The following is a 24422-nucleotide window of genomic DNA, read 5'->3' as shown; positions in this document are numbered from 1 at the left end:
GGTGGGGTCCTACAAGTTAGGTTTCCAACTTTCCAGGTGATATACAGTTGCAGCTGGCCCAAGAACCATAGAACTAATGATACAAGGGAATGACTTTGTAGGAAAAATCCACTGAAGTATTTAAGGGTATGGGTATCATGTCTGCAACTTACTTTCAAACAATTCAGAAAAAAAGTGTCTGTCTATAGATAAGTAGAGGAATAGAAAAGAATAAAACAATTATAATAAAATGTTAACATTTGGAGGATCTGAGTGAAAGGCATATGCAAATTCTATGTATTATTCTTGCAACTTTTCTGTGTCTGAAATTGTCAAAATAAAAAGTTAAAATGTGTGCTGGTTTGGATAATAAATCCTATGGTCAGCTTTCACTCTGTCTGAAGGCTTTATCATCTATGGAGTAGTGACTCTCAAGTATTAGTCTCTTGACCTACCTCTCCCCTTAATTCCATCTAAGTGGAGGTGGTCAGTAGGTTGTGATATACATCACAATGATATACATCACAGCCTATTGACCACCTCCACCTAGATGGCTACCAGGCATTGCAATTTTATTTTGACTCCCTCCACAACAAACAAACCAAAACCTCCTTTCGCAGTATATCTGCTGTACCACCATTCACCCAATTACTCCAGCCAAAAGGCTTGAAATTATCCTTAAATCTTCTCTCTGTACTTTCAGCATGCATCACTAAGAATCTAATCACTTCTTACCTCCTCTACCTCCACTACTCTAATCCAAGCTACTAACACCTCTTTCCTGGAATACTTTGAAAGGCTCCTAGCTGGAGAACCTCTCTGCTTCCATTGTAGTTAATTTGCCACACAGCACCCAAAATGATCTTTATAAAATATAAATCATAATGTCACTCTCTTGCTGGTAATATGCTAGTATATACCATCACAGAATAAAATCCAAAATTCCTTCCTTGGCTTATAGGACACTATGTGATCAGGTCCATTGCTGCTGCTTCTATCTCATTTCTTTCCATTTCAACCTTATTTACTGGCATCATCCAAACTCAGTGTGCTAGGCAGAAGATGCCCATGTCCTAATCCCTGGAATCTGTGAATATGTTACTTTACATGGTAAGTGGGATTTTGTAGATCTGATTAAGTTAAGGATCTGGGAATAGGGAGGTTCCTGGATTATCCAGGTGGGCCCAAAGTAATCACAAGAACCCTTGTAAGTTAAAGAGAGACAAGAGTGAGAGTAAGAGGAGACGTGACCACAGAAGCAGATGTCTGAGATTTGAAGATGCTCCATTATTGACTTTGAAAATGGAAGGAGCCAAAAACGGGTAGCATTTTTGGAAGTCAAAAGTCCAAATTGAGTTTCACTAAGCTAAAATCAAGTGTTAGCAACGGTGCATTCCTCCTGGTTGCTGTAGGGAAAAAACCATTCCCTCACCTTTTCCAGTTTCTAGAGGAGGCCTGCTTTCCTTAGTTTGTGGCCCCTTCCTCCATCTTCAAAGCCAGCAGCAGAACATCTTCAAACTTCTCCCTGACCTGTTTCCTTCTTTCACTTATAAAGATCCTTGTGATTAGAGTCCACCAGACAATCCAGGATAATCTTCCCATCTCAAAATACTTAATTTAATGACATCTTCAAAGTCTCTTGTCATATATAACATAGAGGTTCCTGGAATCTGAACACATCTTCTGGAGGCCATTATTCTGCCTACTACATAGCTTTGTGAACTTACATGATGAACATGTTGGAATTTCCTGTTCAGTTCTGCAACTTATATTTTGATATACAAACTTTAAAAAGAAAATGAAATTTCAGAACCTTCCAAATTTATTAAGCCGAGGGAGAGAAGTTCAGCCCTGAAAACTGAGTCGTGTAATACAGCTGTTTTTCTTCTCTGGTACATGACTGTTGTTACTTCCTGACCTTTATGTTGAAATGTTATATATTAATCGGACTCCCTATTCTTCATTCAAACCTAGACTACATAATAATGGAACTGTAGACCCTTGTGATTGTTACTTTCTTACAAAAAATATTAAGCAACCGCCTTAGAGTGTAATCAATAGCAGTCAATCAGATCTTAAATCTGGATGTTATCTGTTGTTTGGAAGATGTTGTAATTCTTATCGGCATCTCCATTTTTGTCTTCTATAAACAATCTTCACTTTTCCTCACACTGGAAGCACGTATCACCATTTTTTGGTGTCTACATGTTCCCATGTGACTGCCCTCATACTTTCCAGTTGAATAAACCCTTTTAACTGGTTCCTTAGCCTTTTGATTATTTTAGGGTGACAAGACAAACCAGGCCATGTTCCCAGAACAACTAGGATAGTAAAGAGCCCACCTCGTATGCAGAACAGTTAAAAGAGTCATGCAGATTTATCTAAGAAAAGAAGGGCCACAGAACTAAACTGATTCTGTCATCATACGAACTGTTTTCAAATATCAGCAGATGAGGGGTTTTGGTTAACTACATACAGGACACTAGCTAGCAAGAAATCATCACAATAAGTTATGAATTTTCAGGAAGCTGCACTATTATTCTACAGTGAAAATGGGGGAGCAAGGATGGGACATCTTTTAAATCACTGTCAGCATTCAGGAGATACAATGCAAGGTCCAAGATCATCTAATTTATTGTTTCCTAGATAAAAGACAATATCCAGTACACTTGGTTTAATTGCTTCCTTACGTTAAATGTTCTGCAAATCGAATGCACTTTAATTTAAAAAAAATCAATTATCTTGCTATTCTCAGAATGACTTGCAACAAATCCTTAAAATAACATTGATCACATAGAAGAAAAGGGGCCTTGGAAATCCATTGGTCCAGATCTTTCATTTTCAATAAGAAGTAAATTTTATCTAAAAGTTAACCTGAAAGGCTATAGGGGTAGGGAAGGAGAACAATTACGCAATAGGAACAATAGGAAAAGGTTGTGGCACGTTAGTAACATGCCTACAGAGTTTTTTCTTGATGCTTGCAAAGTCATAAGTTAAAACGCACTGAAATAAATGCCTTATGATTGTTTCTGATTATGCTGTTGCTGATTAATTACCTATTTCCTACCTCTTTATCAGCAAAACCAAGAAGTTGAGAGGGTTGAATAGGCAAAATGTAAAGGGTAAGACTAGGCTTTGCGATCAGGCGTAGTGGATTTGCATCCCAGATGTCCATTTACTAGCCATGAGAACTTCAGAGAGTAATTTAACCTCACGTTCTGGGGAAATAAATCAGAGAATATACGCATAGAATTTTTAGGGGTCAGCGTTCCAATCAATCCCTGCTGCAGTTGTTGGGACTTGGCTTTTATTCTGCACATTTCCAAAGAGACAGTAGCAACTGGGAAACGCTAAAATAAGGGTTCTTTTACAGACGATCCTAAACCCTCAACAGGCGGGCGCCGATGCCGTCCGCTAAATACAAACCCAGTCTGTGTTACAGAGGCTCCCTGCGCCGGAAGTGACTCTGCCCCAACTAACATGGCGTCCAGGCGATTTCCGCTCTCTTCTGGACAGTAATTGGGCTCTGCGGCTTCTCGCGGTTTTACCAGTTGCCATCCGTTTAGCATACGCCGCCAGCTTGGTCCTTTTCGAGGAGGGCGGGGCTAAAACGGAGACGCTGCATGGTGATTGATTGTGGCGCGTTAGTAACGCGGCTACTGGGAATTGGACAATTCAGGCTTTGCTTGGTTGCTGAGAGGCGGGGCTCCTCGACTGCTCCGGAGGTAGCGGCCGCGGGGAGGAGAGCCATGAACCAGGCAGTCAAGGTGACAGGGCCCGGGGAAGGGGTGGGTGCGATGCGGACGGGGAGGGTAAGTTCGCGGACTTGAGAAAATTGTCTGAAGCCTCTGGAGGCTGGGGTTCCGGACCCTTTACGGAGTATGTGGCTGTTACTCCAGAGAAGTCAGATGACCAACTCCGAAGGGCAGTTGCGGGTTTGTGCAGGTGCGGAGCAAAGCGGGAGGCACCAGTGTGGTTCACTACGAGGTACGCAGTGTTTATCCAAGATACAAGCCCGCAACTTGAGTTCTGCCCCCATTTCATCTTCAGACCGAGTATTTGTCTGAGGGACCCATTTCACATCCCTGGGAAGTATAGGAGACGCCAAAGGCAGACCTAAGCAACAGCAGTTCAATGAAGTGAAAAGTTTATTTGAATAAACAGAAGGTGCACAGAAGTCTAGCAGCCGAGGAAACCGAACCCCAGCAAAATTACTTGTCAAAAGTAACACAGCAAGACAGAGCAGGGGCTGGTGACACCTGAGCTCACTGAATGAGCTTGGCATGTGCTGGCTGTGCTCGGATCATCTCTCTGAGTACTTACCTGATCTCAGATTCATTTCTCACACCCAAGCATGATGCATGTTCCTGCCCGGTGCACAGTTCTCATTGGCAGCCATCCATTAACGTTTACTATCAGCGTGGCCATTTGGGACCGTAGTTGTCACTGGCTGAAACATAAACAAGGAAATGTGGAAATGGCCTGCTATAACATGGTGAAGAAAAGCAGTGTTTGCGCTTGATCAATAATAGGGAGCCACCAAACAGTCCTCATGTACTTTTGTACATAATGTCACAGCATCAATAGAAACAGAACTGCTCAGGGTTATTCATTAAAAAAAAAATTATTCGAATGTCCATAATAGTTATTATTATAGCCAACAGCCAACATTTAGCCTATATTGTCTAAGCATATTGGATGCCACAATAAACTGAACATCCTTGCCTTCATAAAGACATCTAGCAGGTAGGGAAACTTTAAACAGTTATTTCATTATGGTTGTAATAAGTGCTTTGATTTGAAAATACTGTGTTTTGTGAGCATATAACTAGGATTTAACATATCTGGAGGGACTTTAAAAGATCTCTCAAGGGACCAAGTGCAATGGCTCACACCTGTAATCCCAGCATTTTGGGAGGCCGAGGCAGGAGGATCACCTGAGGTCAGGAGTTTGAGACCAGCCTGAGCAACATGGTGAAACCCCCTCTCTACTAAAAATACACAAATTAGCTGGGCATGGGGGCAGATTCCTGTAATTGCAGCTACTCAGGCTGAGGCACAAGAATTTCTTGAACCTGGGAGATGGAGGTTTCAGTGAGCCGAGATTGCACCACTGCACTCCAGCCTGGTGACAGAGCAAGACTTCATCTCAAAAAATAAATAATCTCTCAAGGAAGTTCAGACCTGAAGTTTGATTAGAAATTAGCTAGAGGAGAGAAAAAAGCATTCCTGAAAAGGCAGCTAGCACATGGAAAGTCCTTGAAGTGGGGATTTGGTTGGAAAACTTGGATACAAATGAAATTAAGTAGGATTCATTCCAAAAACACTTTTGGTAAAGTCTATCATGTATAGAAGGCACTTAAGCAACATGTGGAAAGATACAAAGGTGACCAATCCAGCCAGGGTATCAACAAGACTCTGTCTCAAAAAAAAAAAAAAAAAAAAAAAAAAAAGTGAAACCCAGCACAAAAATTATAACCCTTAAAATCAAGCCATTATTCAAGAAAATTGAGGCCAAAAGGCTGTTACTTGTCCAAGCTTACATTAAGTGACAATCTCAGATTCAAACTGATCTGACTATAAAGAATCCACTTTTCATATACACTGCCTGAATTTGTCCAATCAGTATAAGTAAATGAGGAAAAGAATACAGTCTGTGACCTGGCTTTCTACGTTTAATAAAAGTTTATCTGCTCCAAGGTAATGTTAACTGCAGTAGTGCTATGGCAATAATAATAACATTTTCTTATACTAGTCCTCTTAAATTAGGGATGCTAATTTGTTGTACTAATGGAGTCATCTGTCTTCTTTAAACAGCATGTAAAATCATTAGGTTTACTTACTTCTCACTTTTTTAACCCCATGCAACCTGTGTCTGCTCCTGCAGTATTAAAGTCCCTGGGATTCTATGATGCTTGCAAAGTTCGTATTTTTACCAATAATCTTTTCAAGGCAGTCTCAGCTTTTACTATCAAGCACCTCAGAATTATCCCAGCCTCTTCACATTACTCAATTCCAAAGCCACTTTCACATGTTTAGATACAGGCATACCTAGGTGTTGCGGGTTTGGTTCAAAGCCATGGCAACAATGCATATATTGCATTAAAGCAAGTAAAACAAGTTTTTTGGTCCCAGTACATATGAAAGTTATGTTTACACTATAATGTAGTCTATTAAGTGTGCAATAGCATTATGTCTTTTGAAAGTACATACCTTAAATTAAAAATACTTTATTGCTAGAAAATGCTAACAGTTATCTGAGTTTTCAGCAAGTTGTAATCTTTTTGCTGATGAAAGATCTTGTCTAATGTTGATGGCTGCTAATTGATCAGATTAGTAGTTGCTGAAGGTTGGGATGACTGTGACAATTTCTTAAAATAAGATGACAATAAAGTTTACCACATTGATTGACTTTCTCTCTCACAAAAGATTTCTCTGCACCATGCGATCCAGTTTGATAGCATTTTACCCACAGTAGAGCAACTTTCAAAATTGGATTCAATCCTCTCAACCCTGGCCACTTATCAACTAAGTTTATATAATATTCTAAATCCTTTGTTGTTATTTCAACAACGTTCACAGCATCTTCACCAGGAGTGAAGTGATGTGAGTGATGATCTTCATAAACTCAAGAATCGACTTTCTTTGCTTATCCATGCAACCCCTCATGCATTTAAGTTTTATCAAGATTGCAGCAATTCAGTCACATCTTAAGGCTTCACTTCTTATCCTAATTTCATTTTCACTTTCCACATATCTGCAGTTAATTCTTCCACTGAAGTCTTAAACCCCCAAAGTCATCCATGCGTATTCAAATCAGTTTCTTCCAAATGCCTGTTATTGTTGCTTTTTTTACCTCCTTTCTTGAATTCTCTGAACGGTATCTAGAATGGTGAATCATTCCCAGGAGGTTTTCAATTTACTTTGCCTAAATTCATCAGAGGAATCACTATGGCAGCTGTATCCTTATGAGTCTTTTAAATATGACTTGGAAGTCTGGCTCCTGCCTTTAATCCCAGCATTATGGGAGGCTGAGGTGGTGGATTGTTTGAGTTCAGGAGTTCAAGACCAGCCTGGGCAACATGGCAAAACCCATCTCTACAAAAAGTACAAATATTAGCTTGATGTGGTGGCATGCGCCTGTGCTCCCAGCAACTTGGAAGGCTGAGGTGGGAGGATCACTTGAGCCCAGGAGGTCGAGGCTTCATCAGTAAGCCATGATTGTACCACTGCACTCCAGCCTGGGGACAGTACAAGGCCCTGTCTCAAAAAAAATAAAAAGGACTTGAAAGTCAAAATTACTACTTGACCTTGACATGTGGGGTTGCAAAATGGATGTTGTTTTGACAGCAATATTAATTTGAAAGCAATATTAATTTCATGAAAGCAATATTAATTTCCTTGCACATTTCCATCAGAGCTCTTGGGTGATGAGGTATGTTGTCAGTGAGCAGTAATATTTTTAAAGAAATCTTTTTTTCTTCTGAGAAGTAGATCTCTACAGTGGGCTTAAAATATTCAGTGAACTATGCTTTAAACAGACACACTTTGTTGATTTGTAGAGCACAGATAGAGTAGATTTAGCATAATTCTTTTTCCTTTTTTTTTTTTTTTTTTTTTGAGACAGAGACTTGCTCTGTCGCCAGGCACCAGGCTGGAGTGCACTGGCACAGTCTTGGCTCACTGCAACCTCCACCTCCCGCGTCAAGCAATTCTCCTGCCTCAGCCTCCCAAGTAGCTGGTACTACAGGCATGCGCCACACGCCCAGCCATTTTTTTTGTATTTTTAGTAGAGACGGGGTTTCACTATGTTGGCCAGGATGGTCTCGATCTCTTGACTTCATGATCCGCCCGTCTCGGCTTCCCAAAGTGCTGGGATTACAGGCGTGAGCCACCGCGCCCGGCCTTCCTTTTTTTTTTTTTTTTATAGACAGAGTCTTGCTCTGTGTCCCTGGCTGGAATACAATGGCGCAATCTCTGCCTCCCGAGTTCAAGCCAGCCTCTACACATTACTCAATGTAACGTGTAGCACCTGCCTCAGCCTCTTGAGCATCTGGGATTACAGGTGCCCACCACCACGCCTGGCTAATTTTGGTATTTTTGATAGAGACAGTTTCACCATGTTGCCCAGGCTGGTTTCAAACTTGCAACCTTAGGTGATCTGCCCACCTCAGACTCCCAAAGTGCTGGGATTACAGGCATGAGCCACCGTGCCCAGCCATTAGCTCTTCTTTGGGTTTTGGGGGGTGTTTTTGTTTTTTGTTTTGTTTTGAGACAGGGTCTTACTCTGTCACCCAGCCTGGAATGCAGTGGTATCATCTCAGCTCACCGCAACCTCTGCCTCCCAAGCTCAAGAGATCCTCCCACCTCAGCCTCCCAAGTAGCTGGGAACACAGGCCACCATGACTAGCCAATTTTTCTGTTTTTTGTAAAGGCAGGATTTTTCCATGCTGCCCTGTCTTTACAAAAAATGGCTGGCTACTCCACCACGCCAGACTAATTTTTCTATGTTTTGTAAAGACAGGGTTTTGCCATGCTGCCCAGGCTGGTTTGTTGTTGTTGAGACAGAGTCTCACTCTGTCACCTAGGCTGGAGTGCAGTGACATGATCTTGGCTTACTGCAACCTCCACCTCCCAGGTTCAAACGATTTTCCTGCCTCGGCCTCCTGAGTAGCTGGGATTACAGGTGGCCGCCACCACGTCCAGCTAATTTTTTGTATTTTTTAATAGAGACAGGGTTTCACTATGTTGGCCAGGCTGGTCTTGAACTCCTGACCTCAGGTGATACGGCTTGACCTCCTAAAGTGCTGGGATTACAGACGTGAGCCACTGCGTCTGGCCCAGGCTGGTCTTGAACTCCTGAGCTCAAGGGATCCACCCACCTCAGCTTCCCGACAGGTTGGGATTATAGGCATGAGCCACCGTGTCTGGCCTGCATTAGCTTATTAAGAGCTAATTAAGCTCTTATTAATACAGATATTTTGCATTTTACCTCCCTGTTAATGAGTTGATGGACATTTAGGTTATTTCTACTTCATCATTATTATGAATAATACTACCATGAACATTAGTGTACAGGTTTTTGTGTGAACATGTTTTCATTTGTCTTGAGTATGTACTTAGTAGTAGAATTTCTAGGTCATAAGATAACTGTAGACTTAACTCTTTTTTTTTTTTTTTTTTGAGACGGAGTTTCGCTCTTGTTACCCAGGCTGGAGTGCAATGGCACGATCTCAGCTCACCGCAACCTCCGCCTCCTGGGTTCAGGCAATTCTCCTGCCTCAGCCTCCTGAGTAGCTGGGATTACAGGCATGCGCCACCATGCCCAGCTGATTTTTTGTAGTTTTAGTAGAGATGGGGTTTCACCATGTTGACCAGGATGGTCTCGATCTCTTGACCTCGTGATCCACCCGCCTTGGCCTCCCAAAGTGCTGGGATTACAGGCGTGAGCCACCGCACCCAGCCAGACTTAACTCTTTTGGTAACTGCCAAACTGTTTCCCAGAGCAGCTGTACCATTTTAAATGCCAAACAACAACGTATAAGAGTTCCTATTTTTCCACGTCTTTGCCAGCTCTTGTTATTGACTGTATTTTTTTATGGTAGCCATTCTACTGGGATGAAATGGTATTTCATTGAGGTTTAGATTTGTGTTTCTGGATGGCACATGACATTGAACATCTTTTCATGGCTTATTGGCCATTTCTGGGGTTTTTTTGGGGGGGGAGAAATATCTGTTCAAATCCTTTGACTATTTTTATTTTTCTTAATTTTATTTTAGATTCAGAGAGTACAAATACAGGCTTATTACATGGGTAAATTACATAATGGTGAGGTTTGGCCTTCTAGTGAACCCATAGCCCAAATAGTGAATATTGTATACAATAGATAATTTTTCCACCCTTTCCTATCCTCCTCCCTTTTGGAGTCCCCAGTGTCTATTACTTCTATCATTCTATCCATGTGTACTCATTGTTTGGCACCTACTTATAAGTGAGAATATGCAGTATTTGATTTTTCTGTTTCTGAGTTATGGCATTTAGGATAACGGTCTCCTGCAGCTGCTGCAAAGGACGTGACTTCATTTTTTACAGCTACATAGTATTCCATGACACACACACACGCACACACACATGCACCCACACACACACACACACACACACCACATTTTCTTTATCCAATCAGCTGTTGATAGACACTTAGGTTGATTCCATGACTTTGCTATTGTAAACAGTGCTGCAATAAACATATGAGCACAGGTGTCTTTTTTATAAAACCATTTATTTTCTTTTGTGTAGTTACCTACTAGTGGGATGGCTGGGCTGAATTGTAGTTCTATTTTTAGTTCTTTGAGAAATCTTCGTACTGATTTCCATGGAGGTTGAACTCATTTATATTTCCACCAACAGTGTATAAGTGTTCCCATTTCTCTGCATCCTCACCAACATCTGTTTGTTTTGTTTTGTTTCATTTTGGGTTTTTTTGAGATAGAGTTTTGCTCTTGCTGCCCAGGCTGGAGTGCAATGGCACGATCTCGGCTCACGGCAACCTCCGCCTCCCAGGTTCAAGCATCTCCTGCCTCAGCCTCCCAAGTAACTGGGATTATAGGCAGGTACCACCACGCCCAGCTAATTTTTTTGTATTTTTTTTGGTAAAGACGGGGTTCCTCCACACTGGCCAGGCTGGTCTTGAACTACTGACCTGAGGTGATCCACCCGCCTCAGCCTTCCAAAGTGGTGGGACCACAGGCATGAGCCACCATGCCCAACATCTATTTTGTTTTGTTTTTTTCCTTTTTAATGGTCATTTTGGCTGGTGTGATATGGTATTTCCTTGTGGTTTTCATTTGCATTTCTCTGTTGATTAGTGTTGTTAAACATTTTTTTCCCTTGTTTGTTGACAGCTTGTATGTCTTCTTTTAATGGGGCTGTTTGGAATTTTTTGTGGTTGATTTGTTTCCATTCCTTATAGAATCTGGATATTAGTCCTTTGTTGGATATACAGTTTGCAAATATTTTCTCCTATTCTGTAGGTGGTCTGTTTGCTCTGTTGATTGCTTCTTTTGCAGCACAGAAGCTCATTAGTGTCATTAAGTTTCATTTGTCTACTTTTGGTTTTGTTGCATTTGCTTTTGAAATCTTAGTCACCAAGGCCAATGTCCAGAGGAATTTTCCCTAGGTTTTCTTCTAGGGTTTTTATCAGTTGAGGTTTTAGATTTAAGTCTTTAATACATCCTGAGTTAATTTTTGTATATGGTGAGAGATGGGGATCCAGTTTCTTTTTAGTAAACATGGCTAGCCAGTTTTCTCAGCAGTATTTATTGAATAAGATGTCCTTTCCTCGTTGTTTATTTTTGTTCACTGAGTTCAAGATTAAATGGCTGTAGGTGTGTGGCTTTATTTTTGGGTTCTCTATTCTGTTCCATTGATCTATGGGTCTATTTTTGCATAGTACCTTGCTATTTTGGTTACCTAGCCTTGTAGTATAGTTTGAAGTCAGGTAGTGTGATGCCTTCAGCTTTATTTTTTGTTTGTTTGTTGCTTAGGATTGCTGTGGCTATTCAGGCTCTTTTTTGGTTCCATACGAATTTTAGGATTTTTTTTTTCTAATTCTGTGAAAATGACATTGATAATTTGAGAATTGTATTGAATTTGTAGATTGCTTTGGGTAGCATAGTCATTTTAAAGATACTGATTTTTCCTGTTGATGAACATGGAATGTTTTTCCATGTGTGTCTGTGTCATCTATGAATTCTTTCATCAGTGTTCTGAAGTTCTCCCTGTGGAAATGTTTCACCTCCTTGGTTAAATGAATTCCCAAGTATTGTGTGTTTGCTTGTGGCTATTGTGAATGGAATTGAGTTCTTGATTTGGTTCTTAGCTTGAATGTTTTTGGTATATAGAAATGCAACTGTTTTATTCATTAATTTTGTATCCTGAAACTTTAGTGAAGTTGTTTATCAGGTCTAGAAGTCTTTTGGAGAAATCTTCAGGGTTTTCTAGGTATAAGATCCTGCCATCTGCAAACAGAGAGAATTTGACTTTCTCTTTTCCAGTTTGGATGCCTTTTACTTCTTTTCCTTGCCTGATTTCTCTGGCTAGACTTCTGGCACTATGTAAACTAGGAATGGTGAGCGTGGACATTTTTGTCTTGTTCCAGGTTTAAGGGGGAATGTTTTCAACTTTTCCCCATTCAGTGTGATGTTGGCTGTGGGTTTGTCATATATGTCTTCCTATTTTTATATTAGGATTTAAAAATTTTATTACTGTTGAGTTGTATGAGTTCTTTATATACTCTTGATCCTAGGCCCTTATCAGCCATATGATTTGCAAACATTGTCTTCCATTCTGTGGGATTTTCTTTCTTTTACCCAAGTTTTCTTGATGCTCTCATCTGTGAGGTTTTTTTCTTTTTTCTTTTCTTTTTTGACCCAAAGACAAAAGGGTGTTTTTCCTGTTTCGATAATGCTCTTTCCCTTTCTCTTTATAATATAAATTTTTATAAGTATAATAAATGCATAAAGTTTAAGAAGTCAAATAATGTTACATAGAAAACCATTAGGTGCCTATTTCCTTCTACCTACTCTCAATTCCTGCTTCTTAGTGATAAGCACTTTTAATCATTTTAGCTATTTCTTGTGGAATTTATCTCAATGTTTCTAAATAACATATTTAAACTGCTATTTATTGGCACTTCTTTTTAGAGATATTTATCGACTTTTAACTATGGAAGATGAGGACTAGCTCCCCCTTACTCACTAACTCTTCAGTATATAAATATTGGTGAATTAGCTTTTATCTTTGATGTTATTACTATAAAAATTATCCAGAGCTGAGCCCTTTAGTACTATATATGATTACATTGTCTTTTTTCCCAGTTCTTCATCTTTAATAACTGCCTTTTAAAAATTATTACTTTTTAAAAATGTTCTTTAATAGATACCCTAGATATCTATTCACAAATTCTAGACAAAAAGAGTCTACCAGTTTCATTTTTCCTAGCAATGCCTTTTCTGGAGCAATTCAGCCTTTTGCTATAGTCCTGACTAGTTGCTTTCTAGTCTGGCTGCACAAATGTTGACTAGCATTTCTCTTTCCCCGTGGTCTTTGCTTCTCCCACATTAGACCACCTGTCTCCTGGGTTCCCATGTCTTTTCCTTTTGTGGTTCATTTCCTTATTTTGGTGGAGTATGTTCTTCTGTAGCTTTCCAATAAAGTGTGTATGACAGATAAGAGACTTTGTGTTTCTGAAAATATGTATTTACCCTTGTCTTTGAGTGATAGTTTGAGTATATATGGTGTTCTAAGGCAGACATTTTTTCAAAACTTGAATAATATTCATTATTCCACTGTCTTCTTACAGTGATGCTATTTAGAAATCAGCTGCCATTCTGATTTTTTTTCTTTACATGTGAATTGTTTTTTCTCTGAGATTTTATCATTATCAGCATCACACTCAACTTACATTATGCTGTGCTGTGGTATAAGTTTTATGTTGGGCACTTGGTGGAACCCTTTCTATCTTGTAACTCATGTGCCTTATTTAGTGAAATTTTTTTTCTTCCCTTTTACCCAAACATTAAGTGAAATTTTTAAAATTTCTTTCCTCTGTTTTCTCTTCTTTCTTTTGTTGGCCCTTCTGCTAATCTAACTGTTGGGCCTTCTCCTTAATTTTCTTATCTTTCCTCTCCATAATTTCTATTTCTAAACTTTTATTCTATATTCTGGGCAATTTTTCTTATTTAATCCTTATTCTCACCTGTTTGATAGCCAAGTGCTTTTGGGAGTTTTCTGAATGTTCCTTTTTAAATTTACTATAGCTTTTCATGGATGTTATTCCATCTCTGCAATAACATATTTTTGAGAAAGTTTTTTATGGCTGCTTGGTTTTTGTTCTAGTTTTAAAGTTTTTTTGCTCTGTCTTTTGTTTCTGTTTTTGCATCTGCCTTTTATGTTATAGGTTTTCTAATACATGTAAAACACTTAAAATGGTGTCTAGCACACAGTGTGCTTAGTAAATATTAGAAATTATTTGTAGAACAGACTGGAGGAGAGGAGGATATGGTGGCAAAATGACAAACCTTTGAAAGTAGTCTAAGAGATGGGGAACATCTGAATGTAAGTAGTTTTGTTGATAGAGGATGTGAGAAAGATTATAGAGACATTCCTAAAGTTTCCACAAGAAGAGTAAGTTGGATTAAAAGGATGACCTACAGATTTCTGGCTTCAGAAACTTGGTGGCCTCCAATAACTAAAATAGAGAATAGTGGAGAAGAGCAATATTGGAGAATAGTATTGAGTACTTTTTTGGACTTGAGAACTGTGAAGTGACCTAAGCCTATCACTAAAGCCTCTTCACAATCTGTCTTTTACCAAATGCCAGGATCTCTTCTCTTTTTTTAAAAAAAAAATACAGACTCAGAATATTCATAAGTCTCAACATTTCACTTGGCTTTTATGAAATAGCAATTAAAAGGGCCGGGCTTGATGGCTCACGCCTATAATTCCAGCACTTTGGGAAGCCAAGGCGGACGGATTGCCTGAGGTCAGGAGTTCGAGACCAGTCTGGCCAGCATGGTGAAGCCACATCGCTAATAAAGATTAGTTGGGCGTGGTGGCATGTACTTGTAATCCCAGCTACTCGAGAGGCTGAGGAAGGAGAATTGCTTGAACCACGGAGGCAGAGGTTGCAGTGAGCTGAGATCATGACCAGCCTGGGCAACAGGGTGAGACTCATCTCAAAAAAAATTTTTTTTTTTTTTGTAGAGATGGGATTTCATATCACCCAGGCTTGTCTCAAACTCTTGGACTCAAGCAATCCTGCTACCTCAACCTCTCAAAGTGCTGGGATTACAGGCATGAGCCACTGTGCCTGGCCTTGAATTCTGATTTTCTTAACAGGTTTTACAGCTCTTTAAAGCACTGCACAGGACCAGACAACAAGTTTTTAGAAATGATGCCAGAGCATTAGAAGGTAAGTATGTTCTTTACCTCTTTGGAGCCAGTCTGCTTTTTAGATGACTACTCATCTATCTGAGAAACCCTGTGTGGTTAAGATCCATCTTAGGGAATGACCTTCACTACCTTTCCCTAATATCCTTTTATAAAGATTAGCTTATATTACCCTTTTTTTTTTTCTTTTTTAGAGACAGAGTCTTGCTCTGTTTCCCAGGCTGGAGGGCAGTGGCATGATCTCCGCTTACCGCAACCTTCACCTCCCAGGTTCAAGTGATTCTCCTGCCTTGGCCTCCTAAGTAGCTGGGACTACAGACGCCCGCCACCACGCTCATCTAATTTTTTGTAGAGACAGGGTTTTTACAGAGTAGAGTATTTTTAGGTAGAGACGGGGTTTCACCATGTTAGCCAGGATGGTCTCCATCTCCTGATCTCATGATCCACCTACCTCGGCTTCCCAAAGTACTGGGATTACAGGTGTGAGCCACCATGCCCAGCTATATTACACTTATTTGAGGAATATCTACTTAAAGAAAAATTTTTAAAGATTAAGTCTTCATAAAGAGTCAGTTAAAAGGCAAGGGACCAGAATTTCAGTGTTTACCATTGCTTGCCTTATATTCAAGTCATTGAACTTTCTGTTATATAATCAAATTTTCACACTCTCTAGGACTATATATTACCATGTTGTTATGTCTTATGTCAGTCTAAAAGAGCAGCTGTGAAAGAGAAGCCATCCCAAATGATTTCAGATTCAGTATCTCACTGTTTTAGGTAATTTCTATCTTACCTGGAAGTCACAGGCTCTGAAATTTAGGTTCTGTGATAGTCATGTTCAATTCCACTCCTCATACGTTTCTATTTTTTATTTTTATTTATTTATTTGTTTGTTTATTTTTGAGACAAAGTTTCACTCTTCTTGCCCAGGCTGGAATGCAGTGGTGCCATCTCAGCTCACCGCAACCTCTGCCTCCCAGATTCAAGCAATTCTCCTGCATCGACCTCCCTAGCAGCTGGGACTACAGGCATGTGCCACCACACCCAGCTAGTTTTGTATTTTTAGTAAATACAAGATTTCTCCATGTTGGTCAGGCTGGTCTGGAAGTCCTGACCTCAAGTGATTTGCCCACCTCGGCCTCCCAAAGTACAGGGACTACAGGTGTTAGCCAATGTGCCTGGCCCACCCCTCATACATTTCTAAACCTCCTTAAGAGTGTACCTAGGAAAAGTGTCCCCACTGTTTTCCAAGGATTTACGTTTTTGTAACTCGTCAAAAATAATTTCTGAATGATTAAGATATATGTATTGTATGTACTTTACATGAATTCCTGATTTAATTCTTACAACATTTCTGTGAGATGGTTACTATTATAATTACCGTTTTTGCAAATGAGAAAATTGACAAAATGTGAAAATATTTGTCCCACATCATACTTAGTAAGAGGTGGACCTGGGATTTAGCCTAAGCTGTCTGATTCAAAAGTCCAAACTCTAGGCGGGCCGTGGTGGCTCACGCCTCTAATCCCAACACTTTGGGAGGCCGAGGTGGAGGGATCACAAGGTCAGTAATTCGAGACCAGCCTGGCCAACATGGTGAAACCCCATCTCTACTAAAAATACAAAAATTAGCCAGGCATGGTAGTGTATGCCTGTAGTCCCAGCTACTCAGGAGGCTGAGGCAGGAGAATCGCTTGAACCTGAGAGACAGAGACTGCAGTGAGCTGAGATCGTGCCACTGCATTCCAGCCTGGGCGACGGAGCAAGACCCTGTCTAAAAAAACCCAAAAAACAAAAGTACAAACTCTAAACCACCTTACATATTAAAATATATGCAACATAGCCTGGGCACGGTGGCTCACACCTGTACTTCCAGCACTTTGGGAGGCCAAGGCAGGCAGATCCCTTGAGATCAGGAGTTAGAGACCAGCCTGGCCAATATGGTGAAATCCCCCCTCTACCAAAAATACAAAAATTCACCAGGCATGATGGCACACACCTGTAATCCTGTCTACTTGGGAGGCTGATGCAGGAGAATTGCTTGAACCCAGAAGCAGAGGTTGCAGTGAGCTGAGATCGTGCCACTGCACTCCAGCCTGGGCAACAAAGCAGACTCCATCTGAAAAAAAAAAAAAAGAAAAAAATATATATATAACGTATATATGTATATATATACACACACAACATAGAAGAAAGTTTTTATGGTAATTATCAACATGGAATATTTTTGTTGCTTTAAATTTTTTAAGTGGAATAGTTATAAGGACAGCTAACAATTTGTGGCATAATTGTTAAACACTCTATATGGATTGTTCCATCAAATGCTCACAGCAGCACAATAAGGCCAGTGAGATTCCACCAAAGTAGGCTACTGTGATGATACCAAACTCTCAGAGGTATATGTGAACAAAAGTTTTATTTTTCACTCGCTTTATATGTCAGCCAAGACACTTAAAATTTTATATATGTACACATATATCCTGTTTGCTACCAATCTTTGTGTGTGTATATAGTTTAACATACTTCTATTATTGAATTTTACCATCTTAAAAAAAGCATTTTAATAGAAATCCTTAGATTTGTAAAAATAAAACATTAGATTTATTAGAATTCAATAGCTATAGGTATACAAATGAATTTAAGAGTAAAAATCAGTGGAAGAAAAAGTATTAGGGTGCCAAAGGTTTATAGTAGGTTTTCTTACAAATTTGTCAGCCTGTCAAAAGTCCTTCAAGAGACTTCATTAATAAACTTCTTATTCTTTTTTTTTTTTTTTTTTTTTTTTTTGAGACAGAGTCTCGCTCTGTCACCAGGCGCCAGGCTGGAGTGCAGTGACATGATCTTGGCTCACTGCAGTCTCTGCCTCCTGGGTTCAAGCAATTCTCCTGCCTCAGCCTCCCGAGTAGCTGGGACTACAGGTGCATGCCACCACACCCAGCTAATTTTTGTATTTTTTAGTAGAGATGGGTTTTCACCATGTTGGCCAGGATGGTGTTGATCTCTTGACCTCGTGATCCCCCCACCTCATCCTCCCAAAGTGCTGGGATTACAGGCGTGAGCCACTGCACCCAGCAAACTTCTTATTCTTATGCTTCGTTCTTCATGAGGGCAAAACTATTTTCTATACTAGAGAAGTAGCCATTCATAATTAATAACATGTAAATTATTGAGATAGGAATTATAGATTACAAAAGCAAGTAACTATATGTATTTTTCTTTTTGTAGCAGCCAGAATAAAGATAAATGAAGAATTCAAAAATAATAAAAGTGAAACTTCTCCTAAGAAAATAGAAGAGGTACAGTAATTTTTTCAGTTACAGCAAAACTTATACAATTTTTTTGACAAAGAGGAAATGATGAAGATAGAGAGGTTATGTGAAATAAAAAACATTTCTTGATAGTTAAGGCCATCACAACTGTAGGTAACCTTCACTTATTTGGTGTGGCTCACCTCGTCAGGGTCATCTGCCAGCACCCAAAATACAGCAAGGTGCCCCATGAACAGAACATAGAAATAGCCATGGTCAAAGCCAGAGCAGCTAAATAAACCCAGAAACCCATGGAAATTCTATCTTCACCTAGAGCAAGTGACTGAAACTAAAGAGAATGAGTGTTGTAGTAACTCAGAATTACAGAGGGAACTTCTACTCTTTTAGCTGAACTAAGCAGATATTTATTTTTAATCCCATCTTGGCAATGACATAAACAGTCACAGTATGAACTGTTCTTGCTTTGCTTTCTGTATTTGCATTTTGGTCACTTGTTCTAGTTGAAGACACTGTACAGACACTACTCTTTCAGCTCCCTAATACTCCTAGTAAAAGTTGATTGAAAAAAATGCCCAATTTTTCTTTTCCTGTATATTATGTGTTCTGGCATATACACATTATCTCTGTCCTCAGCTTCCTGTGTCTAACTGTATAAAGGTAAGGAAAGGAACCTTAGGAAGAAAACCAAAAAATGGAAAATAATTTACAAGGTAGTTATGGTTATAAGAATTGATTTGGTACAAAGGAAGGTACAAACTAGAGAAGTTCTTCCATGTTTAATGTCATTTCCAAATGAAAAAAAAATGCATTTATATTTAGTGGAGAAAAGTGCTATTTTTGAAATAGTAAATACCTGTAATAATGAAGCTTATGAGATAGCCTAAGTATTCCCTCTCTGTAAAATAAACAAAATGGGAAAGATTTTGCTGAAACATATGATAGGGCAAATAGGGAATATCTAATTTTTATTCACAGCAGACATAGAGATGACAGTATAATCAAGTCATGACTTGAAGGGAGGTTAAAGGTATATGAAGAAATTTGTACTGTTTGTTATTCAGTAAACTGATTAATAACAATATGGTAATTATTTTTTAATTTTGAAATTATGATTAAAGATTTGTAAATTGAGGTCTGGGAAAATGAACTATAAAACTGGGAAAATGAACTACAGTCTCGCAAATTGAACTACAATCTCCCAAATTCATTTTACTTACAGAGCATTAGTTTAACATTAAGCAATCTAGAAATTACATATTTGTTATATACAAATGTATATTTGTACTTTCTGCAACTCTGAAATATTAAGATTTTAGTAGTTTTTAAATAATTGCATTGTTATTAGAGGGCTGATAGAGTCTTGGTACTAAAAAGGAGTCAGGCATCCTCTCTAGACCAGCAGTTCTCAAACTTGGTGGTCTCAAAGAACCTTTACAATCTTAAAAATTGAGGACCCCAAAAAGCTTTTGTTTATATCAATATTTACCATATTAGAAATATAAACTGAGACATCTTTAAAATATGTATTAATTGATTTTAAAATAATAATTTCTTAAATATTAATAAGTAACATAGTATTTATGAAAAATAACTATTCTAAAAAATTTAATGAGAAGAATGGTATTGGTTTTTTGCTGGGTTTTTTTTTTTTTTTTTTTGAGACGAAGCTTCACTCTTGTTGACCAGGCTAGAGTGCAGTGGCACGATCCAAGCTCACTGCAGCCTCCACCTCTTGGGTTCAAGCGATTCTCCTTGAACCCAAGAGGGTTCAAGATTCTCCTTGGGAGGCCTCAGCCTCCCAAGTAGCTGGGATTACAGACGCATACTACCACTCCCAGCTTATTTCTGTATTTTTAATAGAGACAGGGTTTTGCCATGTTGGCCAGGCTAGTCTCAAACTTCTGACCTCAGGTGATCCACCCACCTCAGCCTTCCAAAGTGCTGGGATTACAGGCATGAGCCACTGCACCTGGCCCCCTGCAACATGTTTTTTAGGTTGAAGTATATGAAGAAAATTCAGCCTCACACAGATACGTAGTTCAAAAAGAGTAGAAGTATAGAACAGGCTTGTAGGTAATTGTGATTTTTTTCATTGTATTTATTTTTTTGGTAAAGATGAGGTCTTGCTTTGTTGCCCAGGCTGGTTTCAAACTCCTGGCTTCAAGTGATCCTCCTGCCTTGGCCTCCCAAAGTGTTGGATTACAGGCATAAGCCATATAATTATGAATATTTTTTAATAATATACCCTGACATGTGGTAATTTCTTGAAGATTAGTTCCAGTGCAGAACTCTGTTATCTGTCAGACCAATGGAATTTTTTTTTTGAGGTGGGTGGTCCAGGATTCATACAGACTGCCTTCTCCTCATCATCTCTGGTCCCCCCCAGTCCCTTATTCCTCAACTAGCCTTGTTTCCAGCCTTGTATCTAGGACTTGACTCAGTTTATTTACCTCCAGTGGGTGAGGAGACCCATTATTTTCTCCTTCTCTTCCCTGCTAAGCCCCTTCCCCGGTGTCAGGAGGTGAGGCTTTGCTCTCCCACAGCCATCTCCATGGCAGTTAATTCCAGCTTTCCTTTTGATGCTCAGACTAAAAACCTTGGTGCTTTCTTGACTGCTGTCCTTCTCTCACACTTATATCCAGTCTGATAGCAAATCCTGTTGGCTTAAATCTCAAAATATTAATATATACAGAACTCAACTACTTCTCATCCTCCCCGTTATTATCTCCGAGTCCAAGCCACCATCATCTCTCTTGTTACAACAGCCTCCTCCTGCTTCCAGCCTCACTCCCTACAGCCTATTCTCAGTAGTTTTAAAGACAGAATAAACATTTTAAAAGGCATATCTCAGCACTCTACTACTCACAACCCCATGACTCTTCATCTCATTGAAGAAAAATCTAAAGTGCTTAACATGAGCTACAAGACTGTCTGTCATCTGACCTTTGTTACCTTCCCACCTCAACTTGAACCACATACCCCTCACTCTTCCAATCTCAGCACCTTCTTTGAGGGTCCTTGAATTTACCAGGAAGTTTTCTCATTAAGGGTTTTTATGCTCTTGCCTATTCTTGTGATATTCTCTCATGTGCCCTGAAAGCTTCATTTAGGTAGACTAATGGACTTTAATAGAAATTTCCCTGTGAATGGATTTTTTACTTATGCATGATTTTGTAACATCATGCAGTAATGATTTAGAAAGTACAAGTTCAGTAAATACTACAGATATTCTAGATGTTGACATAGTTCATTACATATTTTTAAATTACATCTATCAAAACTAATATCCATCTCATCAGAAAAATCTTTAAGTCTGGGCATGGTGGTTCACACCTGTAGTCCCAACACTTTTGGAGTCTGAAGTGGGAGGCTCATTTGAGCCCAGGAGTTCAAGGCTGCAGTGAGTTATGATAGCCTGGGTGACAGAGCAAGACCGTGTCTCAAAAACAAAGACAGAAAAAAATATTTAAGTATTGTGAGGTTATCAAGCTTGCCCTGGCAGATACAAGTTCTCCAGAATTCTGAGTTTTGCTTGAAAGCCTCAGTTTTGTCAGCAAATACTGTCAGTTGTTTTCTTTGAAGTGACACATTCTACTTTTTCAAAAAGTGTTTGCTAAATAGCTAAGTCTGAATAATCTTAATTTGTCAGTGGTTCTGTCAAATAAAGAATGGTATTTTGATGGAGAAAGCTCTACTGCTCACAACTCAAACCATACAGAAGACTATAGTGTTTTGAAAATAATTTTGACCTCACAGATCCCTGAAAGGTCCTCAAAGTCTCCCAACTACATAGTATTTGATGAGGTCTGAAACTCAGAGAGTAGGGGATTAACCCAAGGCCATACACTTAATGATAGAGCCATAGTTGGAATTCAAGTGTTCCGAACATCTAACTCTATAAAAGAAAGATTCAACTGCCCTTCCAAAAATGTTCATCTTAAACACACTTAAAAATACGCATTGTAACAAAAAATACTCTAAATCTGTTTTGGAACAAAATATAGAATTGATAGATAAAAGTTAAAACTATATGCATATCTGAGCTTTCTATGCTACTTGTAATGGTAAAAAAGTTAAAAGCAGTATAGTAGTCCGCCTTTATCCTTAGAGGATAAATGCTAAAATCCTCAGTGGATGCCTCAAATCTCTGTACCAAATCCTACATTTTATTATATATGCATACCTATGATAAAGTTTAATTTATAAATTAGCCATAGTACTCTTATGCTTTGGAGCTATTAAGTAAAATAAGAGTTACTTGAATATAAGCACTGCAGTGTGACAATAGTCAATCTTGATAACTGAGATGGCTACTAAAGGACCACAGGTAGACAGTGTATACAACATAGATATGCTGGGCAAACAAATGATTCACATCCCGGACAGGGTGGAGCAGATGGCATGAGATTTCATCATGCTATTCAGAGTGACATGTGATTAAAAACTTATACATTATTTACTTGGGGAATTTTCTGTTTAATATTTTCAGACTATAGTTGACCACGGGTAACTGAAACTGTAGATAAGGAGAAACTACTGTATTACCTGAAAAGAAATTATAGTAAAACCATCATTTTCAAAAACAGTACATCCATATGAAACACCCAAAGGACTTAATCTATTTGTCTGGTTTTCTTAACAGCTAATGAAAATAGGTTCTGATGTTGAATTGCTACTCAGAACATCTGTTATACAAGGTATTCACACTGGCCACAATACACTGAGTAAGTAAAATTAAAGAAAAATGGTTTCTAACTGGAATGTGTTTTAAAATATTGAATAATTATAGCACATGTAATGGTGAGTGGTAAAACAGCTTGATTTTGCCAGGCAATGTGGTATATAGCATATATATTTTATAAGGTTATAGTCTATAATACTGAATTATGAAACTTTGTTTTACCACATTTGTTTCTTTTTAATTTTAATTTTTTTATCTTGTTATATTACAAAACTAATTACAAGGACAGTACTACTATATATTTTTATCATATTTATTTACAGTTCTTAATTTTTCTGGCATCGTTTATCACTTACCTAGATATTTCTTTACGTTTTTCTCTATAATTAGTTTTGTTTTTTGTTTTTTTAAATGAAGTCGTACTCTGTCCCCCAAGGCTGGAGTGCAGCAGTGCGATCTTGGTCCACTGCAATGTCCACCTCCTAGGTTCAAGCATTTTTCGTAACTCAGCCTCCTAGTTAGCTAGGACTACAGGCCCATACCACCACACCCAGCTAGTTTTTATATTTTTAGTAGAGATGAGGTTTCACTATGTTGGCCAGGCTAGTCTTAAATTCCTGACCACAGGTGATCCACCTGTCTTAGCCTCCCTAAGTGCTGGGATTACATCCATGAGCCACTGCACCCAGCCTGTAATTAGTTATTTTAATTCAGAAGATTTAGGATTATAGTTGAGGATCCTCTTTTATGCCTCGAGACTCTGGATGGTGCTTCATAAAATTTCACATTATATTTTGTTTTTATTCTCTAAAAAATCTTTGGGGACAATAACAACAAAAAGATGACGTTCAAAATTGTTGGCCACATGCAGTGACTCATTGCTATAGCCTCAGCACTTTGGGAGGCCAAGACAGGAGTCTCAATTGAGCCCAGGAGTTCAAGACCAGCCTGGGTAACATGACAAAATCCCACCTCTACAAAATATACAAAAATTAGCAGGATGTGGTGGTGCACACCTGTAGTTTCAGCTACTAGGGAGGCTGAGGTAGGAGGATCAGTTGAGGTAGAGGCATTAGTGAGCCTTTAGTGAGACTTTAGCTTCACCAGGAGGTTGAGGCTTTAGTGAACCGTAAGTATGCTACTGTACTCCAGCCTGGGCGACAGAGTAAGACCCTGCCTCAAAAAATATATATATATATTGAAAGGCTTTGTTTTTTAAGCAGACTATGGAAGTGTAGCATGCAAACAAAAAAGTACTCAATTTGTAATTGTATAGGTCAATAAATTTCCATAAAATGAAATACTCATGTAACCAACATGCACAACAAGCCACAGGTTAAAAAAAAATTAGCCTTTCTGATGGATATGTGGTGGTATCACATTGTGATTTTAATTTATATTTCTCTAGTAACTAATGAAGTATGAGGACCTTTTCAGTTGTTTAGTGGACATTTGGATATTCTTTTTTATGAAGTACCTGTTGAGACTTTTGTCCATTTTTCTAAGGGGTTGTCTGCCTTTTTATTGTTGATTTAAAGGATTT

At 38.9% G+C, this 24422-nt stretch overlaps 1 protein-coding gene across 5 annotated transcripts in view; it reads left to right on the top strand.

Moving 5' to 3' along the window:
- The first annotated feature begins 3542 nt into the window (after window positions 1-3542).
- LYRM7 (LYR motif containing 7) overlaps window positions 3543-24422 on the top strand; it is a 32749-nt gene continuing 11869 nt past the window's right edge. The window contains exons 1-5 of one of the 5 annotated variants that reach the window (XR_001826439.2): window positions 3669-3746; window positions 4030-4231; window positions 14879-14951; window positions 18158-18225; window positions 22841-22922. Coding sequence is in view for 4 of the 5 variants with exons in the window: in XM_017532479.2 (XP_017387968.1) it covers window positions 3603-3791; window positions 14879-14951; window positions 18155-18225; window positions 22841-22922 (415 nt within the window). In the remaining variant the exon portion in view is untranslated. Of the gene's footprint in view, window positions 3792-4029; window positions 4232-14878; window positions 14952-18154; window positions 18226-22840; window positions 22923-24422 lie in introns of all 5 variants that reach the window. The other 4 variants (XM_017532482.2, XM_037739938.1, XM_017532479.2 and 1 more) reach the window with 4 other exon arrangements.

Source organism: Cebus imitator, unplaced genomic scaffold (genome assembly GCF_001604975.1).
Source record: "Cebus imitator isolate Cc_AM_T3 unplaced genomic scaffold, Cebus_imitator-1.0 Scaffold76, whole genome shotgun sequence".
In the NCBI taxonomy this organism is placed as follows: Eukaryota; Metazoa; Chordata; class Mammalia; order Primates; family Cebidae; genus Cebus; species Cebus imitator.
Note: the sequence above shows the minus strand (reverse complement) of the source record. Positions and strands in the feature narration are given on the sequence as shown.